The sequence below is a fragment of the Podarcis vaucheri genome (assembly GCF_965113315.1).
Source record: "Podarcis vaucheri genome assembly, chromosome: 8".
Taxonomy (NCBI): Eukaryota; Metazoa; Chordata; class Lepidosauria; order Squamata; family Lacertidae; genus Podarcis; species Podarcis vaucheri.
Window position 1 is genome coordinate 47274752 of NC_138766.1, and position 23283 is coordinate 47298034.

Genomic DNA, 23283 nt, shown 5'->3' on the forward strand with positions numbered 1-23283 from the left:
CATAGCTCAGTCCAAATCCTGTGCTCATTGTTTCCTAAACACCAAGTGCAGAGCTTGCAAAGCTAGCTCAGCCCTGTTGTGCCGTGCATCACAACACGCCTGACAATCTCCCCTCACCTGTGACAATGTCAACCACCTGATGTCATTGCGACATTAGATGACTGATGCGAAAACAAGAGATGTATTCAAAAAGGCTTGATATCTGGACCTATTTTAATTTGCACAATCCAAAACTATACTTAAGCACTATTGAAAAGGAGTAGCACATATAAAAATACATGGCAACTTTACTAATCTGTGGCCCTGCAGATGCTGCTAAACTATAATTTTCATCATCCCTCACCATTGGTAAAGCTGAAGTGCTAAAGGCTAGCAACTCTTGGTCTGTAACAATGAAAAATACATTCAAATGAAAACAGTATTTGTATGTTACTTACGCTTCATTTCAGTTAGAAGCTGATTAGTGGTGTCAAACGTATCTCTGTATGCAGTTATTGACTTAGAAAGCTCGTCTCTCTCTTTTGAAAGTGTGGCCATCTGCTGTTGTTTCTTATAACCTAAACAACAAAAAAAATGCAATTTAATCCATTCTACTTTGTGGGTATTTTGGGAAAAGACCAAGTACAAAATGAAATGTTGCATTGATAATTGAAAGAATGCAAGAAAAAAAGATTTAAAAGCATTGTGGAAAATACACATTACATTTTAGAAAGTAATAATTAGAAACATTTGAAACTCACCATCATAAAAAATAAAAGGCAGACAATAAGGTTCCAAACGTCGATTCAAAATAGGTATATCTGGCTCAAATACAAGAATATATTCAGTACTATCTCTCCCTGGACTATTTTCTGCCAGCACAAGATCCTGAAGAAAAACAGACATATATTTTTATCATTGATTTCAGATTGCTGTATATAAAAATATTTGTGCAAAAATTAGCTATACTTTCATTCCATATTAATTCTGACATATACTAACAGAACATTTTTAGCAAAAAGTATTTTTTCAAGGTTAAAAGGTTATATGTACCATTGATCTTACATTGTAATGTAAGACATAAAATGCAGCTTCAATTTAGAAATATATCTATACCTTGTATGCTCTCTTGGTAAGCTTTTATTCATTATTCTATACTTTAAAATAGTACAAAAGGCAGCATGGAGAGAACCGAAATGAATAATACGTAGTAAAACAAAACATTCAACTCCCAATGTGGAGTTAAAGTTACTGCTATTACCATGGAAGCAGACAGTAGATCCCAAGGGATCAGAGCTTGTCATAAGAAAAAAAAGAATCACTTCTCATCAATAAGCACTAAAATATAATGGGTGCCAGTTTGTAAATACTGAACATGATTGAAAGAAACCATTGATTTCAATAAGCTTTATAGGTTTAATTCTTCAAATGTAATAAACAGGACTTAAACCTGCCATCCTATAACCTTTTCCTGGGAGTAAGAGCACTGTTGAACTCTGTGAGAATTTATATATATATATATAGAGGACTGTGCTATAAATTTACTTATTTTCTTTGGATCATGCCCATTAGTATCTAAAGTTTCTTAAAACACAGGAAAAACTAAATGAAAAATGTAAGGAAAAGTGACACATGTGCAAGAGAATACATGGCTGCTTTCGGTTTTAGGAATATTACCTCTAAACTTACATTACAATTATGTTTAGAAGACTCACCTCAATTTCAACAATTCCTCTGTGAAATGGAAACTCAACTGTATCTGTTTTACCCTGAAACAGGGGGATGTCCTTAACTTTATCAGTTGAACTTCGAATTTTAGCTATGATTTTCCCATCCAAGTCATTGCCAGTGCAGTTTTTGTATTCATCCTTAAAATTAAGAAGATATTAGAGCTGTGTCCCCTGCCCATAACATGTATTTTGAGGTTGGAGTATGCGCACATATTTTGTTTGTGTGCCCTTTTTGTTTCCAGGACTCTTCGGAAGTTTACAGTCCCATTTCCTGCAAACTGCACTGTCCTGAGCTCAAAATGCAGTTGGGCATTTCAACTTAGTTTTACTCAAAGTGTAGACCCACTGAAATCAATCAAATCACTCCTGCCTGCGATCACGTGCTGAGGAACAGCCCAAACCATTGGCCCCAGTATCCCACAAGGTAAATGAATAAACCTAACTAAGTCATGTTCATTAATTTTAATGGCTCTACTCCAGGTAAAACTTAGTTGAAAACCACCCAAGATCTTTTCAAAAAAACAAAACAAAACCTGGGAAGAGTGAAGTGGGACTTTGAAATGCTTTTTTATATTGTCACTCAACTGCAGCATTAACTTGGGGGAATTTAGTTAAACAGCAGTAATGGAGAAATGTGTGCCCACCCCCACCATAAAGGTTTACATGCCTGTATCAATAGTAATATCAATTAACATGAAAAATGGAGGCTTGGGTGTGTGTTTTAGCGAGCCTGTTGTATTTGCCCTGACCAGATTATTCATTTGTATAAGGCAATAATCAAAAGCCTTTGAGTTATATTCACTGATAGTCATATTCACCGGAGACCTTTGAAATTAATGGGTCTACTCTGAGTGTGAATTAGAATCACCCTTTGTAATTAAGATTATGGATTACAGCTGTTGAATACTGGGAATAGGCTCCATATATCTCATATCTTACTTTTCAAGTGGAATAAATTCCAGGTTTTTCAGTCTCAGCACGCCTAATCACGAAGACTAAAGCCCAGAAGACTAAACTTCCACCTTACAATTTAAATAGACAGAATCTTATAAAGAGCAATTGCTGGAATAACCCAGGATAAAATTTAAGGTTTTTCCTAAAACAAAATACAAGTAATGGGTTGCCAACCTTAATGGAAATGATAAACAAAGTACAAGTTAACTGTTTACGTGTGGGGTGATCCTCCGGCCGAGGGACCAATGAGGCTCTTTAATCCTCTCTCTATAGCTATATGGCCAAACAATCAGATGGAACTTAAAATCCACTTTTTTCAAAATATTGATTGTAAAGCAGGAAATAAGAGAACCAATGTCTATTTTATCCAGCTTCAATATACCTTTCTTAAAAAGTGAAATCCATTCTATTTTAAGTCATTTTATTACATACAATCCTACTTAATTACCATAATAACGAGAGTCAAGTCTTTGACAAGGGTCCGACTGCCAACACTCTGAGCATTAGAAACGGTAGGAGTATTTGGCAAAATTCTTGGCATCAGCTGTGTTGGTTCATTAGGCTCCACTTCAAAAACAATCTGAGGAAAAGATCATCACAACACTCAGTTCACAGTCTTAAAGGCGGTCAACAAGTACTGAAGCATGTCTCTTAAGGCAAATCAAGAATAGAAACAACCTTAATTGTAGAATACTAAGTTTCCAATTCATATGTATTCTTCTTGTGTGTTTTGCTTCCATACAGATGGGCTCATGCTGTAGTTTTAACAACTGCAACTGACAGCCACTGGATAGTTCCTACACTGCTATCACTACACAAAAGTGGAAATCACACTTCAAAACTTGTATGAGTTGGGCCACACTACATCTATTTCTGGATTTGTGCTTATTCATTGCAGCTTTATATAATGCATTCAAGAAAGTATTAATGCTACTAATTAGCCCATCCCTGTGGACCTTTATATGAACTGCACAACAAGGAATTGTGGAAACGAAGTAGCTGCTGTTGTCACAAGTATTTCCTAAAATGCTGTACTACTCGCTTCTCCACCACTGTTCCATATGACAGTGGTAGAGCAAAAACATACAGAGGAAGGCCAGGTACTTTTGAATCAGGACTTGCCTCATGCGTTGAAAAAATTGGGCTTGATCTAGTCAAGCACAGACACTGAGCTTATGTATGGGAGAATTCCACTATAGAATGCCCATTATAGATAGTTCTCTAGGTGGTGCAGTTTTTTAACCCCCCCAATATAAAGTACAACATGGAAATCAAAAGCAAATTAAAAGCAGCATCAATCTAGTAAACCCAGCAACAGAGAAAACAGTAGTGCCAGAGAGCAAGTTTTAAAAATGGGAAAGTGGAGCGATTCTTCTGTTGTCGGCATCCGTCTCAGGTGGTGCTACGGGTCAGTGTGTCTGGCTGTTAACCAGAAGGCTGGTAGTTTGGGTCCACCCAGGTATGGCTGTGGACAGGATTCCTGAACTGCAGGGGGTTGAACTAGATGACTCTTGGGGTCCCTTGCATGACAGCATGATTTCTGGGTGGCAGCAGTGTTTAGACTGTTTCTTTCTGGGTGCCTCCAAATGGAGAAAGAGGGATCTCCGTGTGTGTATATTTGAGCAGGAAATTAGGGGGTGGGCAGGAAAAAAAAAGTCCCTTTAAGTTCTGTCGAATTTGTCTGCATATGAGTGGTTATTCAGGGACTATCATTTTAAGTGGATAGATGAGTTCCTTATGAATAGACTTATGAATAGCACTAGCTCTTTGGAAGACTGCTCCTTTGAAAACAGACAAGTACCTAGACTTCTGATATTTTGTCACCTGCTAAAAATGTTTGTTTCACCAAGTGTTTTTAGAGAATTGGCTTGAGTCAGTGTTGGCCATTTATTCAGTATTCTATTATTTTATTGTTGTATGGTGTTTTAATGATTTTAACCGATTGGTAGGTTCATGTGAGAAAAGGAAATACTTCAGGGAAAGGCCTTTTTATTTCTAAGAAAGTAGTAAAGGTCAGACAAGTTGAACAGGTTATTCAAAACATCAACATAAATTAGCTTGTAACTCATTCAAATCTTATGAGATAAAATAAGAAAAATGTCTACAGCAAATTACAGCATTTTATTTTACAGTATAACTGTTATTTCAAAAGCAAACCTGTTCGCTGTTAAGAATGTTTATTTTGTCAATGGCAAATGCAAACTGGATGCTGTAGGTGCCCACTTTCTCTGGAACCATTTTTTGCCTAAATTGCAAATATCAGGATTTTAGTAACAAAACTTTCAATATTTATATTTTCTAACACAAACCCACCTCTCTATTAAATGAGGATACATTTTATGAGCTGAACCAAATGTTTCATTCTTTCAATGCAAGTTGATCTTGTTGAAGGAAAGACACCTGAATCTAACCCAAAATTTCTTCTAAGTAATATATTTCCCCCTCATATATCTTAATCTAATTACTAATATGCAAAAAATTAATTCCTATACAGTCATACCTCATGTTACGTCCGCTTCATGTTACGTTATTTCAGGTTACGTCCTGCAGCGACCCGGAAGTACTGGAAAGGGTTACTTCCAGGTTTTGCCAGTCGCGCATGCGCAGACACGCAAAATGACGTCACACGCATGTGCAGAAGAGACGAATCGCAACCCGCGCGTGCGCAGATGTGCCACTGCGGGCTGCGTTCTTTTCATGTTGCGAACAGACCTCCGGAACGGATCCCGTTCGCAACCAGAGGTACCATTGTATTTGAAGACTATAAATACAGACTATAAATGTAGTTGCCTTGTCATATGCTGCAACAAAAATTATCTTAGTTAAACGCATGCAAACCCCTCAACTTTTTCTCCAACTACTTAATTGGTCTCCTTTAAATCAAACTCTACCTTGTAAGCAAACATTCTAGATTAGTGATATGCTTAACATAGGCATTCAGCAGAGAGCTAAGTTGAAAGAATCGCTACATTCTGGATTTGACATTTTTTATCAACACAACCTCATTCTGGTTGCATTTGGCTTCAACCTCTTTGCAATATTTTAATACTTAGCCCTTATTTTGTTCATTGCAATAGATGAACATTGCATTTTGAAAACTAAACAGTACAGTAAAAAAATTCAAATAATCCTTAGCTTAGTAAGGTATTTGCTACTGTGGAGAGCTGCCCCATTTTACATGTGGAAAACCAGCTTCTATTTACAACTGCTTATTCGCTGGTGGTGTGAAGGGGTTCCTATTTTATTCCCACCTCTGTGCTTATATTTCAAATCTTGTAACTGTTGCCCCCCTATATCTTTACTATGGCATTTACAAAAACCTTAATTTATAACACAGTAGCTGTGTTACTTTAGACAAGGTACAAAGCAGCAGATTCATTTTGTTGTCCTTTATTATTAACTATAAAGGAAAACAAGATAAATTCTGACTATAACAATACATTATTATTATTATTGAATTTATATTCTGTGAACTGCCTTGAGACCCCCAGGTACAGGGCGGTTCACAGAATAAAGAAATTGATTGAAGGTGAATATTTAAATTGGTTACCGTTTCTTTATGGCTTATATTTGCTTTTATAGGGTTACTCTTATTATAAATGGCAGTTACTTGCTAATACAGAAGCTTACATAAGACTGGCTTGTAAAAACTTAGTTCCTTTACCTATCAAACTCATATACCAATTACCGTACATTTAGTCATTTCTCCCCATATCAGTCAGTCTCACCATCAGGTACAGAGGACTTCTGCTGGTTTTCTCTAAGCCAGGCTTTCAGGCAGTTCTCTCTCTGGTTGGCTCCAGTAGCTTCTTGCTCCACTCCTGCTTACTGGCCTTTGATGGCCTCCCTTTCAATCTTTGACTTAATTTAGTAATTTAGGTCTTTTGGGGGAAGACTATATTTCCAAGCCTCTTCCTAACAATATATTCAATAGCCACTTGCCTGGCTTCCACCTGCTTCAACTCCAGACTTCCTTCTGCCTTTCTCTTCTGGCCAGCAGCCTCAGACAGTCATGCTTCCCCCCTGGACAGTCAAAATTAGCCTACTTATGTTCTAGCCAGCCCACCCTTCAACCAATTAGATTTGAGTGGCTCAAAATTCTACAACCCCATCAGAACACTTGCCCTACCCAATGAGTGACAAAGAATTTCTATCCAGCAAGCCAATCAGAAGTGAAATTTTGCAATCCAACTCAGTTTAAAAAGAACCCAGCTTTTCCCAGACCAGTCTTATGCAACTAGTTAAGTGACAACTGCCAGCCACCAATGGATACTTAGTACAGTGGTACCTCTAGTTACAAATTTAATTCATTCTGGAGGTCCGTTCTTAACCTGAAACTGTTCTTAACTAGAGGCGTGCTTTCGCTAATGGGGTCTCTTGCTGCCACTGCGCTGCCGGCACACGATTTCCGTTCTCATCCTGGGGCAAAGTTCTTAACTCAAAGTAACTCTTCCAGGTTTAGCAGAGTTTGTAACCTGAAGCGTTTGTAACTCGAGGTACTACTGTAGTTGAAATGTCACTGTTTACATAACCCCAAACACGCAGGAAATTTTTACACTGTATATAGAACAAATCCTGTCCCAGTAAACACATTTTAAAAGATTATTTCTACACAGCTACTACACTGCCTTCCTTGATAAAGTAACTACAGTATTAACCTTTGACATTTGGCTTCTTCTAAGCTATGACAAAACCATTTAGAGCCCTACCGAATTTATTTACCTGAAGTAAAAAAAGCTACTGTCGTCATCATTTGTTTTGGTACAGACATATGTTGTAACCTTAAAAAGAAATTACAAGGGATCATATATGTATAATTTTAAAGATAACTATGTTAAATATGAAGTAGACAAGCAGAATAAATAAAACTGGGCTTTAAAGAAAGGCACTTCATTAACTAAGTACAGTGATGCCTCGCAAGACGAAATTAATTCGTTCCGCGAGTTTTTTCGTCTAGCGAATTTTTTGTCTTGTGAAGCACGGTGTCGGAAAAGTTTTGGAAAAGCTTCAAAAATCACCAAAAACCTCAAAAAGGCTACCACACCGCGTTCTATAAGTTGCTCCTTGAAGTCAAGTCGCAACTGTATTAACGGTGTTAAGAAAAAGGAAACAAACTTGCAAAAAACGCAAGACGTTCTCGTCTTGCGGAGCAAGCCCATAGGGAAATTCGTCTTGCGAAGCAGCTCAAAAACCGCAAAACCCTTTCGTCTAGCGAGTTTTTCGTCTTGCGAGGCATTCGTCTTGCGGGGCACCACTGTAAAGATGTTATTGTGTGGGTTTCCTCAATCCTTCACTCTCCTTCTACTGTACTACGAAATTCATTGATTTCTGCCATTTGGTCCTTTTACTATCAAAAACACGCTTTCAATAGATCATAGGTGGTATTTAAATTGATACATCCCAACAGCACAGGGATTTCAGCTTGCACAACGGGACGCCTTCACTTGCCCTGCATGTGGTCTGTGCCCTCTCCAAATCTGCCCTGCCCTGAGGAAGTTCTGTCATGCAAGCTGAAATCCTTGCACCGACAGGATTTGTTACTTAACACCACTCTGGATTAAACCCCACAGCCTCACAAAAGGAATAGAAGTTAAGCCCTCCAAACAACAAGACTGGCTGACATGATATGGTTGCCATGTTGGAGCAGCATAAAATTGCTACCATTATGTGGTTAATAATACATGGAAGATCAGTTCAAGTGGAATGGTTCACTGTATTACCATATGCTTTGATTCTTAAATATCTTCAGTGACATAGGGGAGATATCCAATCCCCATATGCTGAGTTTAAATAGCTGCCATGTATAACTATTTTTTTTTAAAATACTTTTTATTGAATTTCTTTTATACACAAAGAAAAGAAAAGAAAAAAAAAGTAAGAAGAAAAAAAAAGAAAAGAGAAAAGCATACACGCAAAAAGAGACAGATACATTCAAAAAAGTTACATCATAAAACATAAAACATAAAACATCGACTTCCTTCCCTGCTGAATTCGGGTTTTGCTTTTAACAATTTCATTTTTACCGCTGGTGTTTGTTTCTAGTTTATACATCGGGAGTTTTATAACAAACCCTCTGTAGTTGATACGTTTTTAAAATTGCTTTCAAAATAAACCATGAATTTATTCCAATCTTCTTTTAACTTTGTATTTTTTTGATTTCTGATTCTTTGTGTCATTCTTGCCAATTCAATAAAGTCATATAGTTTTAACTGCCACTCTCTCACCGTTGGGAGGTTTGTACCTTTCCAATTTTGAGCGATCAAAATTCTGGCCGCTGCTGTTGAGTATTGGAATAAAGTTTTATCTTTTTCTTGAATTTCTGTCCCGACCATCCCTAATAAGAAGGCCTCTGGGTTTTTGGGAAATGTATATCTAAGTATCTTTTTTAACTCTGTATATATCTGATCCCAAAATCTTTTGGTTTCCTCGCATGTCCACCACATATGTATAAAATTGCCTTCTTTTGTTTTACATTTCCAACAGGACTTATTTACAGTTTTATACATTCTACCTAGTTTTTCTGGTGTTAAATACCATCGATGTATCATCTTTTCTAGGTTTTCTCTAATTGCAGCGCTTGCCGTGAACTTTATTCCCTCATTCCAGAGTTTTGTCCATTTTTCATATTCTATACTATGCCCCAAATCTCTTGCCCACTTGACCATAACTTCTTTAATTTCTTCGTCTTTCGTTTCCCATTCCAATAATATGTTGTACATCTTAGATAATATTTTGGATTTGCCTTCAATTATTTCGATCTGAAATTTGGACTTCTTTTCATTCATTCCAATTTTCTTATCCTCTGACCATTTTGCATTTATCTGATGGTACTGTAGCCAGCCTGACAGCCTCTCCTTTAATTCTTCATATGGTCTTAACCTCCAGTTATCTTGGGATCTTACCAGTAGGTCTTCATATGTCAATTTTCGCTCTTCCAGGTTTACTTTTTTGATTGATAAGATGTCTGTTGGGGATAGCCACCAAGGTGTTCTCTGTTCTAGCAGTTTCTTATTTTTTTCCCAAACTTCATACAATGGGCTTCTGATAATATGACTCGAGAACCTTTTATGTACTTTTTCTTTATTTGGCCAAAGGTAGGTATGCCAGCTGAACCTAGCTGCCATGTATAACTATTTAAAACAGCACCAATGTGGCGCTCGTGTAAGCCATTTGCTCCACTCTTTCATATATTAACAGTTATTTATAAAATATGCATTGTATATCTATAAAAAACTAAGCCGTTTACATAATAATCAGATTTTTAAAAATCAATAACAATTCATGTAAAAATGCAACATTATTCAAACAAGACTTTTAAATAATAAAGTAAAAACATAATAATATGTATAGATAGATTAAAATGAGCAGTGCATGAAAGGAGAATTTAAAAATTAGGAGTCCAGGAAAGCTTGGGTAATCATATCAAGTCTTTGAAAGTTGCTTGGGGCTTTAAATGTCAACAGCAAGACCTTGAACCTGGCTCAGTAGCTAAAAGGTAGAGAATTTTACTTACATTTTGAGATACAGTTCTACTACCTTCCCACATTTTCATATAAATTATTCCTGGGCTTATATTTTTAATAATGTTATCAGCTTCAGAAATAACACTAATAATGAAATCTGTGGGGAGAAAAAAAGCATATGAATCTTTCTCGCTAAAGTTCTGTTTTACATTTCAAAATTAAAATGTTCTGAAATATTAGGAAGCTATCTTATACCAAACCAGATCACTGGTCCCATCTAGTTCAGTACTGTCTTACACTGACTGACAGAGGCTCAGATTCCAGACAGCTGTCTTTCTCAGCAAAACGTAAGAGGAGCCAGGGGCTGAACATTCTGCATGCAATGCATGTACTCTACCACTGAATTCCAGCTCTTTCCAAGACAGGCATGCAAGTGGAAACCTGCAAGACGCTTAGATCCATTTCCTGAAAATGATTAACTGTTACATACCAGAGATGTTACTAATGACTGCTATAAACCATTGATCTTAGTGCTCCACGTAAATGCTTCAGCAATTAAATAATTATGAAAATGTAACATCACAGCAACTTAGGCAAGGGCATGCTGAATTTGTAGACAGGTCTTCACAAACTGAGTTCTAAACCCATTTTATACATGAATGTTACACTTTACCAAGCTATATATAGCTATGGCCAGTCCTGACAGTTACAAAACTAAAAATGGTGAAGACCTTACACATGGTTAGATTAAAATGTCATAAACAAAAACTCACCAGGAAAGGTGTTTCCAGCTACAAGGGTAGCATTCGTGTCATACTTGACATTCAAACGTACAGGTCTCTCGGGGTCAGGCTGAACATTTAATCTGATTACTGGACAGTTTAGTGTGTTCTTGTTGTATGTCGCTTTAAATTGCAATGTATGCTCTCCCCTGCAAAATAAAATCGTGGTTAAACTCCAATATACTTCTTTGTCCAAAAAGTTTAAACAAACCTAAAAAAAAGTATAGATTTTCCACTACATCTGTATGAAGCCAATGGGAGAGGTTGTTCACAGTTTTAGAACTGAATGCTATAAATATGTGGATTACACTTTTCATTTTCATTGGATCTAGGTGTAGCCATGTACATTTTGAACAAGTGCCTAGAGTCAGTAATGGGTTTTAAGAGGGGAAAATATATGAAACTCAATTCAGATAATGGCACCCTCATTATGTATCTTTATGTGCCAGGCAAAAAGATTATCTTCTCCCAGGCCGTTGGCTAATTAAAACAAACTATGGCCTTTTAAACTGTGGGGGGTGGTGGTATTGTTTTTTGTTTGTTATTATGGTATGTATTTTTGTGTTTTTATATTATACACTGCTCTGTGATCTTCAGATGAAGGGAGATACAGAAATTTAATAAATAAAATAGTAAGACCTCAAGAGTAGCCCCACACAGAGCACATTGCAGTAATTCAGAAACAGCCACACCAGCCAAAGCTGGTGAAAGGGACTCTTAGTTGCCAAGGGCACCTGTGCCTCCAATGACAGTTGGGTGTAGGAGAAGGCTATTTCTTCATGGAGAGTGAAGAGGCACTTGAAGACTGTCTGAAAACTGCAACTGGTGCAGAATGCAATCATCACACTTTTAACTGGAACCGATAGCTATACATGCATTATGTCTGGGTCAAAACATATTTACTCAATTCAAGGTGCCTAGCTTGGCCAATAAAACCCTAAATTGGCTTGAGACTTGAGGCATTTGAAAGAATTTTTCTGTGATGAACCTTCCTGTTAATTAAATTTTTCACTGGACGTCCTTTTCTGGGTGCCTTCAAGGTTAGACTGGCGACTGCTGGGAAGCATATCTGAGGTGCACAAATCTTCAGTTTTTCCTCACAAGGTATGCTGCATCACCTTTAACTTTTTTTTAGGAATGGCTCACAAGGTGGAGCAGAGCTGCAGAGCTGTTGCTGCTACTTATGAGAAGGATCAGGCAAGTCCACCCTGTTCTTTCAGGCTTTTAAGGGTATCTGATTTTTATAACAGTAATAATTTATTAAATTTATGTACCTCCCTTTAAAAGGATGCGGGTGGCACTGTGGTCTAAACCACAGAGCCTAGAGTCGGTGGTTCGAATCCCCACGACAAGGTGAGCTCCCGTTGCTCAGTCCCTGCTCCTGCCAACCTAGCAGTTCCAAAGCACATCAAAGTGCAAGTAGATAAATAGGTACCGCTCCAGGGGGAAGGTAAACAGCGTTTCCATGCGCTGCTCTGGTTCGCCAGAAGTGGCTTAGTCATGCTGGCCACATGACCCGGAAGCTGTACGCTGGTTCCCTCGGCCAATAAAGCGAGATGAGCGTCGCAACCCCAGAATTGTAAGTGACTGGACCTGTCAGGGGTCCCTTTACCTTTATCACCCTTTAGGCGAAGATCCCAGGGCAGGTTTCAACAAAGAAACACATGACAAAATAGCAAAGAAACAATAACACCCCCTCCATAACACATTTAAAAGGTCATAGACTAACAGCCAAAGGCGTGGTTGAAGAGGAACATTTCTGACTGGTGCCTAATGATATGTAATGAAGGAGCCAGGCAAGCCTCCCTTGGGACAGCATTCCCCAAATGGGGTCGCCACAGAAAAGGCCCATTCTCATGTTGCCACCCTTCAAGATCTCTTGTGGAGAAGGGCCCCATGAAGCAGGGCCTCTGATGATAATTGGAGGGTCTGGGTTGGTTCATATGGGGAGAAAACCAACGCTTTGAATTGGGACTGGAAACGATTCCAAACATTTTCTGATGAATGTAACAGTTTTCAATCACTTACCAAGGAGCATGAATTCTAAGAACTCCGAAATTTGCTCTGCCATTTTCATCTGTTTTATGCTGCTGGTTTGAAGGAATAATCTGACAAGAAAATTGATTTTCTCCCCATTAATGAATGACTAAGAAGCACTGATAATGATTTAACTATTACAAATCAGCAAATTTTCTATTTCAGTTTTCCATGTATTTCCATAGTTAAGATGCTTTACCCTCCCAGCATATAGCAAACACTTAAGGATTAGGGGTGCCACTTCTATGTTACAATGCTATTTACCACGGGAAACTTAAAATAATCATTAAGCAGCAAACCCCTATATTTCCAGCTATTACTCTCTTTTTCCTGGAGTCAGACTGGTGTGTGGCTCCAGCTAAAGAGAAGTTGTAATCATCAGACAGACAACTGGTGGGTCAGACATGGCCAATGGACTGTCAACTACATGTCTCTTTTTTGTAAATTGAATAACCTAGCAGGCAGCTTGTAGTCACTCAGTTCCCAAGATTATCTGGCATAGAGCAATACACTAAGGGTTTTATTTCAATCCCTAAAACAGTATAAAATAATTTTCAAATTGTTATGTATCTATCCAAATATATTATGTGTTTTTAAACGTATTGTCCAATCACATATGCTAGGAATCTAAGCATTTAAAAAAGTGAGGTGTATTTTATAAATACACACTTCTTGCTCACTTCTTCCAAATCCCTCAAGACCCACCTTTTCCACAGGGCTTTTAGCACAAGACCGAGTTCCTATACCCTATTGTAATTAAGAATAAATATCTAATGCAACAATTACTACATTCTTACCCTATTTTTCAGTGCCTCTGGATATCTCCTCTATGTCACATTTTAGACTGTAAGATCCCTGAGGTAAGGACTTGTCCTCATATAAAGTGCTGACACTATGCAGATGAATGCATTTTAACAACATTCTGTATTTTGGGTGTCTTGCACAATGATATATTCCAGTGAGATGTATGAATTCAAAGGCAATTACCTTTAAGTTCCCAGCCTTTAAAAGGTTGATTTTGACACCAGGTTCAGAAGATGGGTTATTCCACTGATCACACAGCTGGACTATAAGTGGCTTCTGTAGTTCTTTGCCATTAATCACTGACACAGGCTAGAAGCAGTTCAAAAATTATTGCTATTTAAACCTGTAGTATTATTTATTTATTTTATTTACGAAGCATTTCAAAGTGATTTAACAATACAGTACAAACATACATATAGAATAGATTAATATATAAAAGTATTTCAAATACGTGTGTGTGTGTTTGTGTGTAAAACATTTCAAATGCAATACAGAATCCATCAGGGATAAAAATCTCTACTCAGGAGGATTGTTAAAAGAGGAAAATCTTCAACAGATGCCTGTCTAATATGTAACGGGATGGAATTTCAAGAGGTAAGTGCTGCCATTAAAGGCCCAATTATCACATTGTGTGGAATGTACCCTTCTATTAAGATGGTATCTGAAGATGCCCCCTCCTGCAAGCTGCAGTGATTGGCTTGGTACATAAGGAATGAGACATTTTAGGTGTGTAATGCAATTTAGCTGCAAAACATACAGTGATCAGAAGCCATTTCATCAATCGCTTACTTATGAAGAAGAGCCAATTATGAGAAACTCCAGTCAGAAACGTTATTTTCATACAAGGTACTCTTTTTGTTTCAATGTCTCCTTTCACGCCAGAGACCATGCTAAAGTTTCAGAAGTATTTAATATCAGCGAAACGCTGTAACGTTATGTTCATGCCTCTCCTCTCTCTATTTCCCAGAGGTATGGAGACTTTTGCTGGTATTACATGATGCAGACTTACGTTTTCTAACTCTATCCAGTCCACAAGCACCAATTTAGCTGGAGGTCCTGCAATTAAATTTAGTCTCAAGAAATGAGAAAATTCACGCCAAGCAAAACACAGTTCTTTGGTTCCAGGAGGACCTGGTTTAAACCTGATTCCTGTGACACAAATAGTTTGTGTATCTGCCTATAAAGAAACACATAACAACATTTAACAAACCAATAGGATTTTGATCTCATAAAGTTATTTGATTATACAAGTGGAAGGATAGACATGCTTCTATTTATGGCATATGGGGTTTGCTCTTACAACTCTGCAATTTAAACACCTTGTCCACCTGCTCAAGTCTTACCAACTGACACTCATCGAACACAGCAGGACTAGACAGTGTTCTGGACATCCCTTGAGATGCATCTGCTGTAACAGCTGAGTAAAGCTGGATGCAAGCAATTTTATCCTCAAAAAGCTTTCCAAACAAGTTACAGCAAATTACCATCAGTTCTGCTACCTTCTTCAGGCCAGACAGGAAAAGGCCCTGCACTACCCAGAAGAGCTCAACTGAGCTGCATAATAGGGATGCAAAGGAGGCAGCATACATGTGAGTGTGCAGGCTCCCACGCTCTGACTGAGCATGTTGTTTGAACCTGGGCTTCTGGCTTAGCTATCCCACCCAAACCATGAGCCCTAAGACAGAGAACCTTGGTTGCTGCTCATGTTTAGTCTGGAGAGAGCTAAACAATGAGCCTGGATTCAACAGACATGCAAAGCCAAACCACAGCTCAACTCAGTGTAGCCTGCAGAGGATTGACCTGGGTGCGGCTGTGATTGTCTCTCTAGGAGTCTGCACACTTTCTATGTTATGTGAAGAATCGATATTATGCTGCAACATAATATATGGTACACTTAAATGGCATAATAAATCAAAGTGGATCCATCTTTATCCTTAGTTAGATATATCCCATGTCAACCAGTATGAGTTGAGAAAACAGTAAATGAATTCAACTCAAGGTAACAACATTCCAGAAAGTTTATGAAAGCTTTGTACTATTTGAGTTCTGGATAAAGACCCAACAAGCAAGAATAATAGCACCACAAAGGTGACTATTTACCTGCCATGAAAACAGAAGTAAATAGAAGTAAATCATTTGAAGAATCTTTACAAGCTTGAAAGTAGTAACTCCCCTTTGCCTCTTATCAGTTGTATGAATGTTATTAAGCTGTGTCAGGGATAGAGACACAAGTTCCCTCCCCCCAAATAAGACGAATTTCACTGATGCAAATCCTACATAACATGGTGTTAAGAAATACCTGCCAAACACTTCTCAATTCTGATTTATCCAGACCACTACCGTCTATTTTCAAGGAATCCAAACAAGTTGATGTCAGGTTTTGAATGTGATTTCCATGCTGATCTGTAATCATTACCTCTTTAAGGGAAAAAAACAACAACAGAAGAATTAGAAACCATCTGTTATTATTTATATTTTATTTTAGAATTCTAAAGATGGTTACTGGAAGTAAACAATGCTCTGAAGATGGCAACCAGAGGTGTTCCTCCTTAAACCCAGTCCAGGTTGTCCCACTCAAGACAGCTGCCAGATGGTAAACAAATCTCCCAATATGGCCACCGAAAATGACGTTACCAATTGATGTGATCAATGGCCAAACAACAAAGCAGAGCAGAACTCATGTCTGGAATTCCCAATATGGCAGGCGAAAGAGTAGGTGGGCAAATTGGCGGGCATGGCTGTATATACTAGTGCACCGCTGCCTCTTTTCCTATCCAAGCTTTGGATGATATGGAAAGCAGCAACCTGTGGGCCAAGCTCTGGGCCAAGTTACATGGAGCTAAGCAGCAAGGGGAAAGAATTAACTGACAGGGTTTCATTGGTTTACTAGCTCAGGACTGAATGATGGGGAAATTGATTAGGGATAATAAAATTACAATGAATTCCTTAGAAGATCAAGTTATGGGGAAGATTAATTTGGGGTAAATTAATTTATAATTAATTTCTCAGAGGGTCACAATAAGAGTAATGCCAAAGAAAATCACAATTTAAACACACACACCAGGAATAAATACACCGGAAATAAATGCAGTAAAGGAAAGACAAGTGGTAAAACCAGCTAGAATGTGCATTAATTGCAGCTGGTTCTGATCTCCATAAACATGGGGAAACTGGGAGTCTTTCAGTTTGGAAAGCTTTAGCTGTACTGAACAAAAGTTTAGAGTGGGTGAAATACAGAGGATACTGTGACTAAAGGCAGCAAAAAAGGCAATAGAGTAGGGCTGCAGATAAGGGAACTAAAGGCTAAAAAGGCAGGAAAAATGAGTGGGAAACAACCACAGTGGGGGAAGGAGCACTGAGAAGGAGAACTAATGATAAAGCTAAACACACAGAGAAAATCAACAAGAAGTAGAAGAAGCAAGGAAATAACCAGCTTGAAAGAAGAACACCAGGAGTCTCAGGAAGAAACAACTATTTCTTGTGAGGCAAAGTAAAAAGCTGAAGGAGCAGGGAGGCGTTAAGACTGCAGTTTCCTATTTGATTTTTTAAATCTTTTAAAAGCTTGTAATGTAGCCTATTAATCACCAGGGTGGTGCCAAATCCCAATCCCAATCTGGTGGCAGGTATGCCAGGATCTCCAGAGATGAGGCTGAATTCAGGCCTTAATGCATAAAGTGCAGATGGCAGAAGAGATCTCCAGTGCTGCTGCTTTGAACAAGGTAGGAACTTGAAACTGAAATCCCTTCCAATAACATCACCAGTTAAATTTTCCTTGAGGTGAGAAGTTTCTGCCTCAAGCGCTAGGTGGCAGGAGTTCCACCTGAGCCAGGATGACCAGCAGAGATTAAAGTTGTGACCCAAGATAATGAGTACTCGGAGTCACAATATGCACCAGTGTGGATCAGTCATCTTATATAAGCAACAGCAACTACTGCCTTTTGCACAAATGCAACTTGTACACTATATATATATATATATATATATGCTTTCGTAGATTTTCACGGGTACAGGAATGCAGGTTTTGGTGTCTTCGGGTGTCTTCCCGTGTAAGAGTCGGGGTGTCTGTGCGACGTTTCGACGAGGTCTCACTCGTCATCTTCAGGCTGGTGCTTTCGGCTTCTTGTTACTGGAACAGAGCAGAGTCTGGTGTTTGAGTTCCTATAAATACTGTTGAGGGGTGTGGTGTATAGCCTCTCTGCCCAGAACGTTGGAGGCTATACACCACACCCCTCAACAGTATTTATAGGAACTCAAACACCAGACTCTGCTCTGTTCCAGTAACAAGAAGCCGAAAGCACCAGCCTGAAGATGACGAGTGAGACCTCGTCGAAACGTCGCACAGACACCCCGACTCTTACACGGGAAGACACCCGAAGACACCAAAACCTGCATATATATATATATATATATATATATATATATATATATATATATATATATATATATAATATGAGACACTGTTGTCTGCTGAGACACTGATGAGTAAGGGAGGCAACAAGACTGCAACTTGTCACACTTGCTGAGCATGATATTAATGTAGCTTGCTACAAGAACACAGTATGCCATCACACCTAAAGGTAAAAGGTAAAGGACCCCTGGACGGTTAAGTCCAGTCAAAGGCAACTATGGGGCTGTGGCGCTCATCTCTCTTTTAGGCTGAGTGAGCTGGCATTTGTCCACAGACAGCTTTCTGGGTCATGACTAAGCTGCTTCTGGTGCAACAGAACACCGTGACAGAAACCAGAGAGCACAGAAACGCCGTTTACCTTCCCGCCAGGATGCGGGTGGCGCTGTGGTCTAAACCACTGAGCCTCTTGGGCTTGCTGATCAGAAGATCAGTGGTTTGAATCCCTGTGACGAAGTGAGCTCCCATTGCTCTGTTTCAGCTCCTGCCAACCTAGCAGTTTGAAAGCACGCCAGTGTAAGTAGATAAATAGGTACCGCTGCATCACACCTACATTTGTGTCGGAATAAAAGAAAAAAAGTAAAATACTTACCAATTTCTTCTTGTAGTTTTTCACCCATTTGTATTGTATTAGATCCTTTTAATTTGCATTTAATATGTTTTGGCTCATCAGCAAGTGGTCTACAAAAACAAATACTGACAGCTTAACAGATGTGTACTTCTAAGTAAAACAGAAAAAATGCTATAATTCTTTCAAGATACAATTTCTTAAGATGTAAATAGCCGATTCTAGATGGAGTTGCATTCCATTTGACAGAACAGCTATGTAGTCTGGGGATGCTCCTAGATAAAACATAGTTGCTGGGGGCTCAAGTGACTGCAGTGACAAATAATTTCTTTGGTTAGCTGTGGCAGTCTGCAGACAGGAGTAGCATTGTCACAGTAACTCATGCACTGGTAATCTTCCAGTTGGATTACTATAAAACTATGGCAGATCCTGAAGCTGTTTTAGAAGCTTCAGATAGGCTAGGCCACCTAACAATCTGCACTATCAAGATTGCATGATCCTGAGAGTTGATTGGTTGCCAATATGATACCAGGTTTAATTCAATGTGCTGGCAATGACACCTATAAAGCCCTACGTAACTTAGGACTTTAGTTGAAAGTGTGTCTCCTCCTGTTTCAACATTAAACTCATTAGGGCAGTGTTTCCCAACCACTGTTCCGCGGCACACTAGTGTGCCGCGAGATGTTGCCTGGTGTGCCGCGGGAAAAATTAAAAAATTCGAAAGATTTTTTTTTAAAAGTCAAATTTTCGATTGGGGCGCCGTCACTAGATGACCCCTGGGGTTCCCTCCCTCCCTCCCGCTCTGCGCCTCCCTCCTCCTCCTCCTCCTCCTCCGGGGAGGCCCTTCCTGGCTCTCGGCCAAGGCTTGGCGGCTGCCACTCACTCGCTCGCTCGCCCACCCGTCCCTCCATCCCTGCACCCGGCCTCTCCCCCTCCGTCCCCGGCGCGGGGGCTGCCGGGATCCGTAGTCCCCTCGCCCTTGGGCTCCGCGCCCGCGCGGGGTGCGCGAACTACGTTTCCCAGCGTGGCCTGGCGGGCCGGGCGTTTTGTTTGAAGCGCTCTTCTCCCGGCCATGGAATGAGTGCAGCGGCGGCCGGGCGGGCAGGGGCTCTTCCGCGCAGACCCTGCGCAGCCTGCCTTCCCCCCCTGCGAAGATCGGGCGGCAGGATGGAGCCCGGGGATCCCCGCGGAGGCGGAGGCTGCCCCCCAGGTAGGGCTGCGTCGGGGGGGGGTGTTATTTTTGCAATGCTGCATCCGCGCCGGAGGGGACGCATCGGACCGCGGGGAGACCCCTTGGCGGGCGTGCAAGGCAATGCATGCATGCAGGCGTTGCATGGAGTGCAGTGCAATGCAATGGCAACGCGGCGCCCTGCATGCATGCATGCAACTTCCACCGGCGCTCCGGACTTGGCAGGTGAGGGGGGTCCCCAGTGGGCGGCAGAGAGAGCCGGGAGGGCGAAGGGGAGCCGGGGGGGGGGGGGAGCAGCGCTGCTCCCCGAGCCGAGCCCGGGGGGAAACTTCGGTGTCGTTGCGCCGGGTGTTGGAAGCGGAGGCTGACGGGGGCCCCTCACCTGCAAAACCTGGTCGCCTCTCATATATTTCGTGCATTGCATTCATCGCCCGCTTTCTCCTCCAAGGAGCTCCCGGGGGCGCACGTGGTTCTCCCCGTGTTATCCTCGCAACAACAGCCCTGCGAGGTGGGTCAGGCGAGTGGTTCCAAGGGAGCACCCAGGGATTGTCCTGGCCAGGTGGGGTGATTTGAACCCTGCTCTCTGCCCGGTCTTCGTCCGCATTTAGCCCCCACATGTGCATGACTGTACATGACTGAGGTTTTCCCCCCTCGTCTTGGCTATGGTGTGAGTCTGTCCTGTTAATTAATGGGGTTCTGCCTTCGGAGAAGATGAGCCAGCCCTCAAGGAGGTGATTATGTAATTTGCTAGCAATTCATGTCCCTCCCGGCGTGACGCTGCGTGCTGACGTCACGGGGCTGTAATGGTGGTGTGCCTCGAGATTTTTTTCATGAAACAAGTGTGCCTTTGCCCAAAAAAGGTTGGGAAACACTGCATTAGGGGAAGCCCTTCTTGCTAACAATTTGCTTGAGAAGATTCACTATGCAGCAATATGGAAGTGGGCAGCTCATTTGTAGAATGCCCTGCCTGCTGAGATACGTCTGCTGTCATCTCCCTCTTTTTTTCTTTTTCTTTTGTCTGGAAGTGGACTTGTAGCTGCAGAGCCTGAAAGGAGTGCAGAGCACTTTAAAGACAGGAGGTTGTCTGGGCATCAAGGAAACAGGCCAGTAAGCCTTCAGATTTCAGTGGCCTCTCTCCTCCATGTCACTCCCCTCCCCTTAAGGTGAGAGTTATGTCAAACACTTCCTCACTGTCCTTTATTATCCAATAAGGTGACATTAGCTGCGTTCTTAGATGTCTTATTATGTTTTACAGCTATATATGCTTTAGAGCTAATTTCCCAACTATAAACACACATCATATATATATACGTGGGCAGATCAAATATTTAGCAAAAGTGCATTTTAAGCAATATATTCCATGTATTCCTATGATTCTTCTGTATATATACTTCACACAGCACTAAGGTTATTCCATGTATCACAGCACTCAAGAGTGCGAGTATCATGAGCAACATCATTATAATGACTTATTTTAGAACTGGCTGTTTTGTGCATCTGCACGCTACGCTTTTGCAGTGCACTGCCTTTGACGCTCTTAATGTCTAATATATGCTTGATTGTATACTGATATTTACATACTTAAAAGTTGTTACCAGGAACAGCAAACATGTTTTTGTATGCTGTAACCAACAGAAACAGCCACTGAGCAAACTTCGTAACAGGACTACAACTGAGGAAAATATACAAACCTTATTGTGAATGCACTTTCCAAAGATACATGCCCATCATGGAATGAAACTACATAATAGTGCACATCATTTACAGATGTTGGTACCTTCACATCAGGTAATAAGCCATTAACCAACTGTTCTCTATTAATCTTTGGAGTCCAATTTACCTAGTAAACAAACAAAAAATATTCAATAGAGTGTGTCAGGTGTAAAAATAACACAATTGCTTACTTTTGTAACAAAATTTTAAAAATAACAGGGTTTCTGACTACATAATAAACAGTATTCCACTTTTAAACAACAAGTATAGATAATAGTAGCTATTTTATGGCCAATTTTTAAAGAGGATAAAATTATTTGATTGAAATACAAATTTAGCTTCTCTGCAGCTATTACAAGTGCACTAATAATAAAAAGGCTTGTTCAGTCAATGTAGTCCATACAAATTTAAATGTTGATGTGAGAGGGATAAAATAAGAACACTAATATTTTAAGCAAGAGTAGGTTTTATTCACGATAACAAGCAGGCTGTGGAAGTGTAGTAATCAAATTGTCTGTACTGTGTTGCAAATAGATAGGACTACCAGACTCTCATTCTATCTTGCCTTACAATTTATTCAGCTTACTGTAACAGCCTGCCTTACGTATCATGCCACTCGCTAGGATTCTAGGCCCTCCTCAGAAAATTTGGCAGTGACTTCCTCAAGGAATGAATAACCGTGATTTGGTTGGAAACTGGTGTGAAAGCTTCAAATCTCCTCCTTCTGACTACACTGGAGGAAGGCGAATAAGAGCCAGTGCCTCACCCCAAGCTCATTCCTCAAGGACTAAATTCTGGTTTACTGTTACATCTGGATACAGCCCATACTTCTTATGGAGGGTGGTGGCATTTGCTGGAGGACTGGAAGGGACTAATGGAATTAGTGTGAGAAGAACAGGATTTTGCACTAACTGTTGGCCAACTGTCCCTTGGTATCATGAGCACCAGTCCCATTCAACTACTGACATAGATTTAAATAGTTATTTATTTTTTGCCTCCACAAACAAAATTAAGAGATTGCAAGGCCTTTTTTTAAAAAGAGAAAATGTTTAAATATTTAGGTTATGGTGTAACATAAAGCTAAATACAAAAGTGGTATAGTACTGACTAAGAATGAGATACCAAAATGTTGGGCTGACTTTAATAAAAAAAAAAATAAACCAGTAATTTCAGCTTTATTTACACCATTACTACTTCTGGAATTAAATACTAATTATATGTGCTGCATACAGAGGAAACAAGCCCCTCACCTGCATACAGCAATGCACAGATCTGCAGTGAGAGAAAAAAAGAAAAAAGAAAAGAGAGAGAAAGGGAGAGACTGCTTATACGGGAACCTACATATTCAAGAGAAAGGATCCAGAGAGAGGACTGGATCATTCCCATAATCTTCATTTCAAGCAAATCTATTAACTACCACAAAGTATAATAATGTTTGATTTATTTCTGTCAATGGCTGTTGCAACATCCTAGAGAACAGAAGATACATTTCAAATATGCAAAACTCAAAAAATACAAAAGCTCCAAAATACGAAAAAAACTAAATTATTGAAACTTTTAAAACATTAAATAGCATAAATCCAAATATACTCATGGCTTGGTCAGATTAAAACATCACCATATCAATTAACTGCTGTGTGTTAAATAGTTTCTGCTCAG

At 39.8% G+C, this 23283-nt stretch overlaps 1 protein-coding gene across 1 annotated transcript in view; it reads right to left on the reverse strand.

The window, feature by feature from the left end:
* Positions 1 to 23283, reverse strand: part of SMCHD1 (structural maintenance of chromosomes flexible hinge domain containing 1) — a 64604-nt gene that overhangs the window by 11868 nt on the left and 29453 nt on the right. The window contains exons 26-39 of the mRNA XM_082235180.1: positions 21603 to 21751; positions 18747 to 18835; positions 16049 to 16167; positions 14759 to 14926; positions 13933 to 14058; positions 12937 to 13016; positions 10900 to 11057; positions 10177 to 10283; positions 7386 to 7444; positions 4821 to 4908; positions 3112 to 3243; positions 1695 to 1847; positions 741 to 867; positions 438 to 557 (exon numbers count right to left, since the gene is read on the reverse strand). Coding sequence (XP_082091306.1) covers positions 438 to 557; positions 741 to 867; positions 1695 to 1847; positions 3112 to 3243; positions 4821 to 4908; positions 7386 to 7444; positions 10177 to 10283; positions 10900 to 11057; positions 12937 to 13016; positions 13933 to 14058; positions 14759 to 14926; positions 16049 to 16167; positions 18747 to 18835; positions 21603 to 21751 — 1675 coding nt within the window. The remainder of the gene's footprint in view (positions 1 to 437; positions 558 to 740; positions 868 to 1694; positions 1848 to 3111; positions 3244 to 4820; positions 4909 to 7385; positions 7445 to 10176; positions 10284 to 10899; positions 11058 to 12936; positions 13017 to 13932; positions 14059 to 14758; positions 14927 to 16048; positions 16168 to 18746; positions 18836 to 21602; positions 21752 to 23283) is intronic.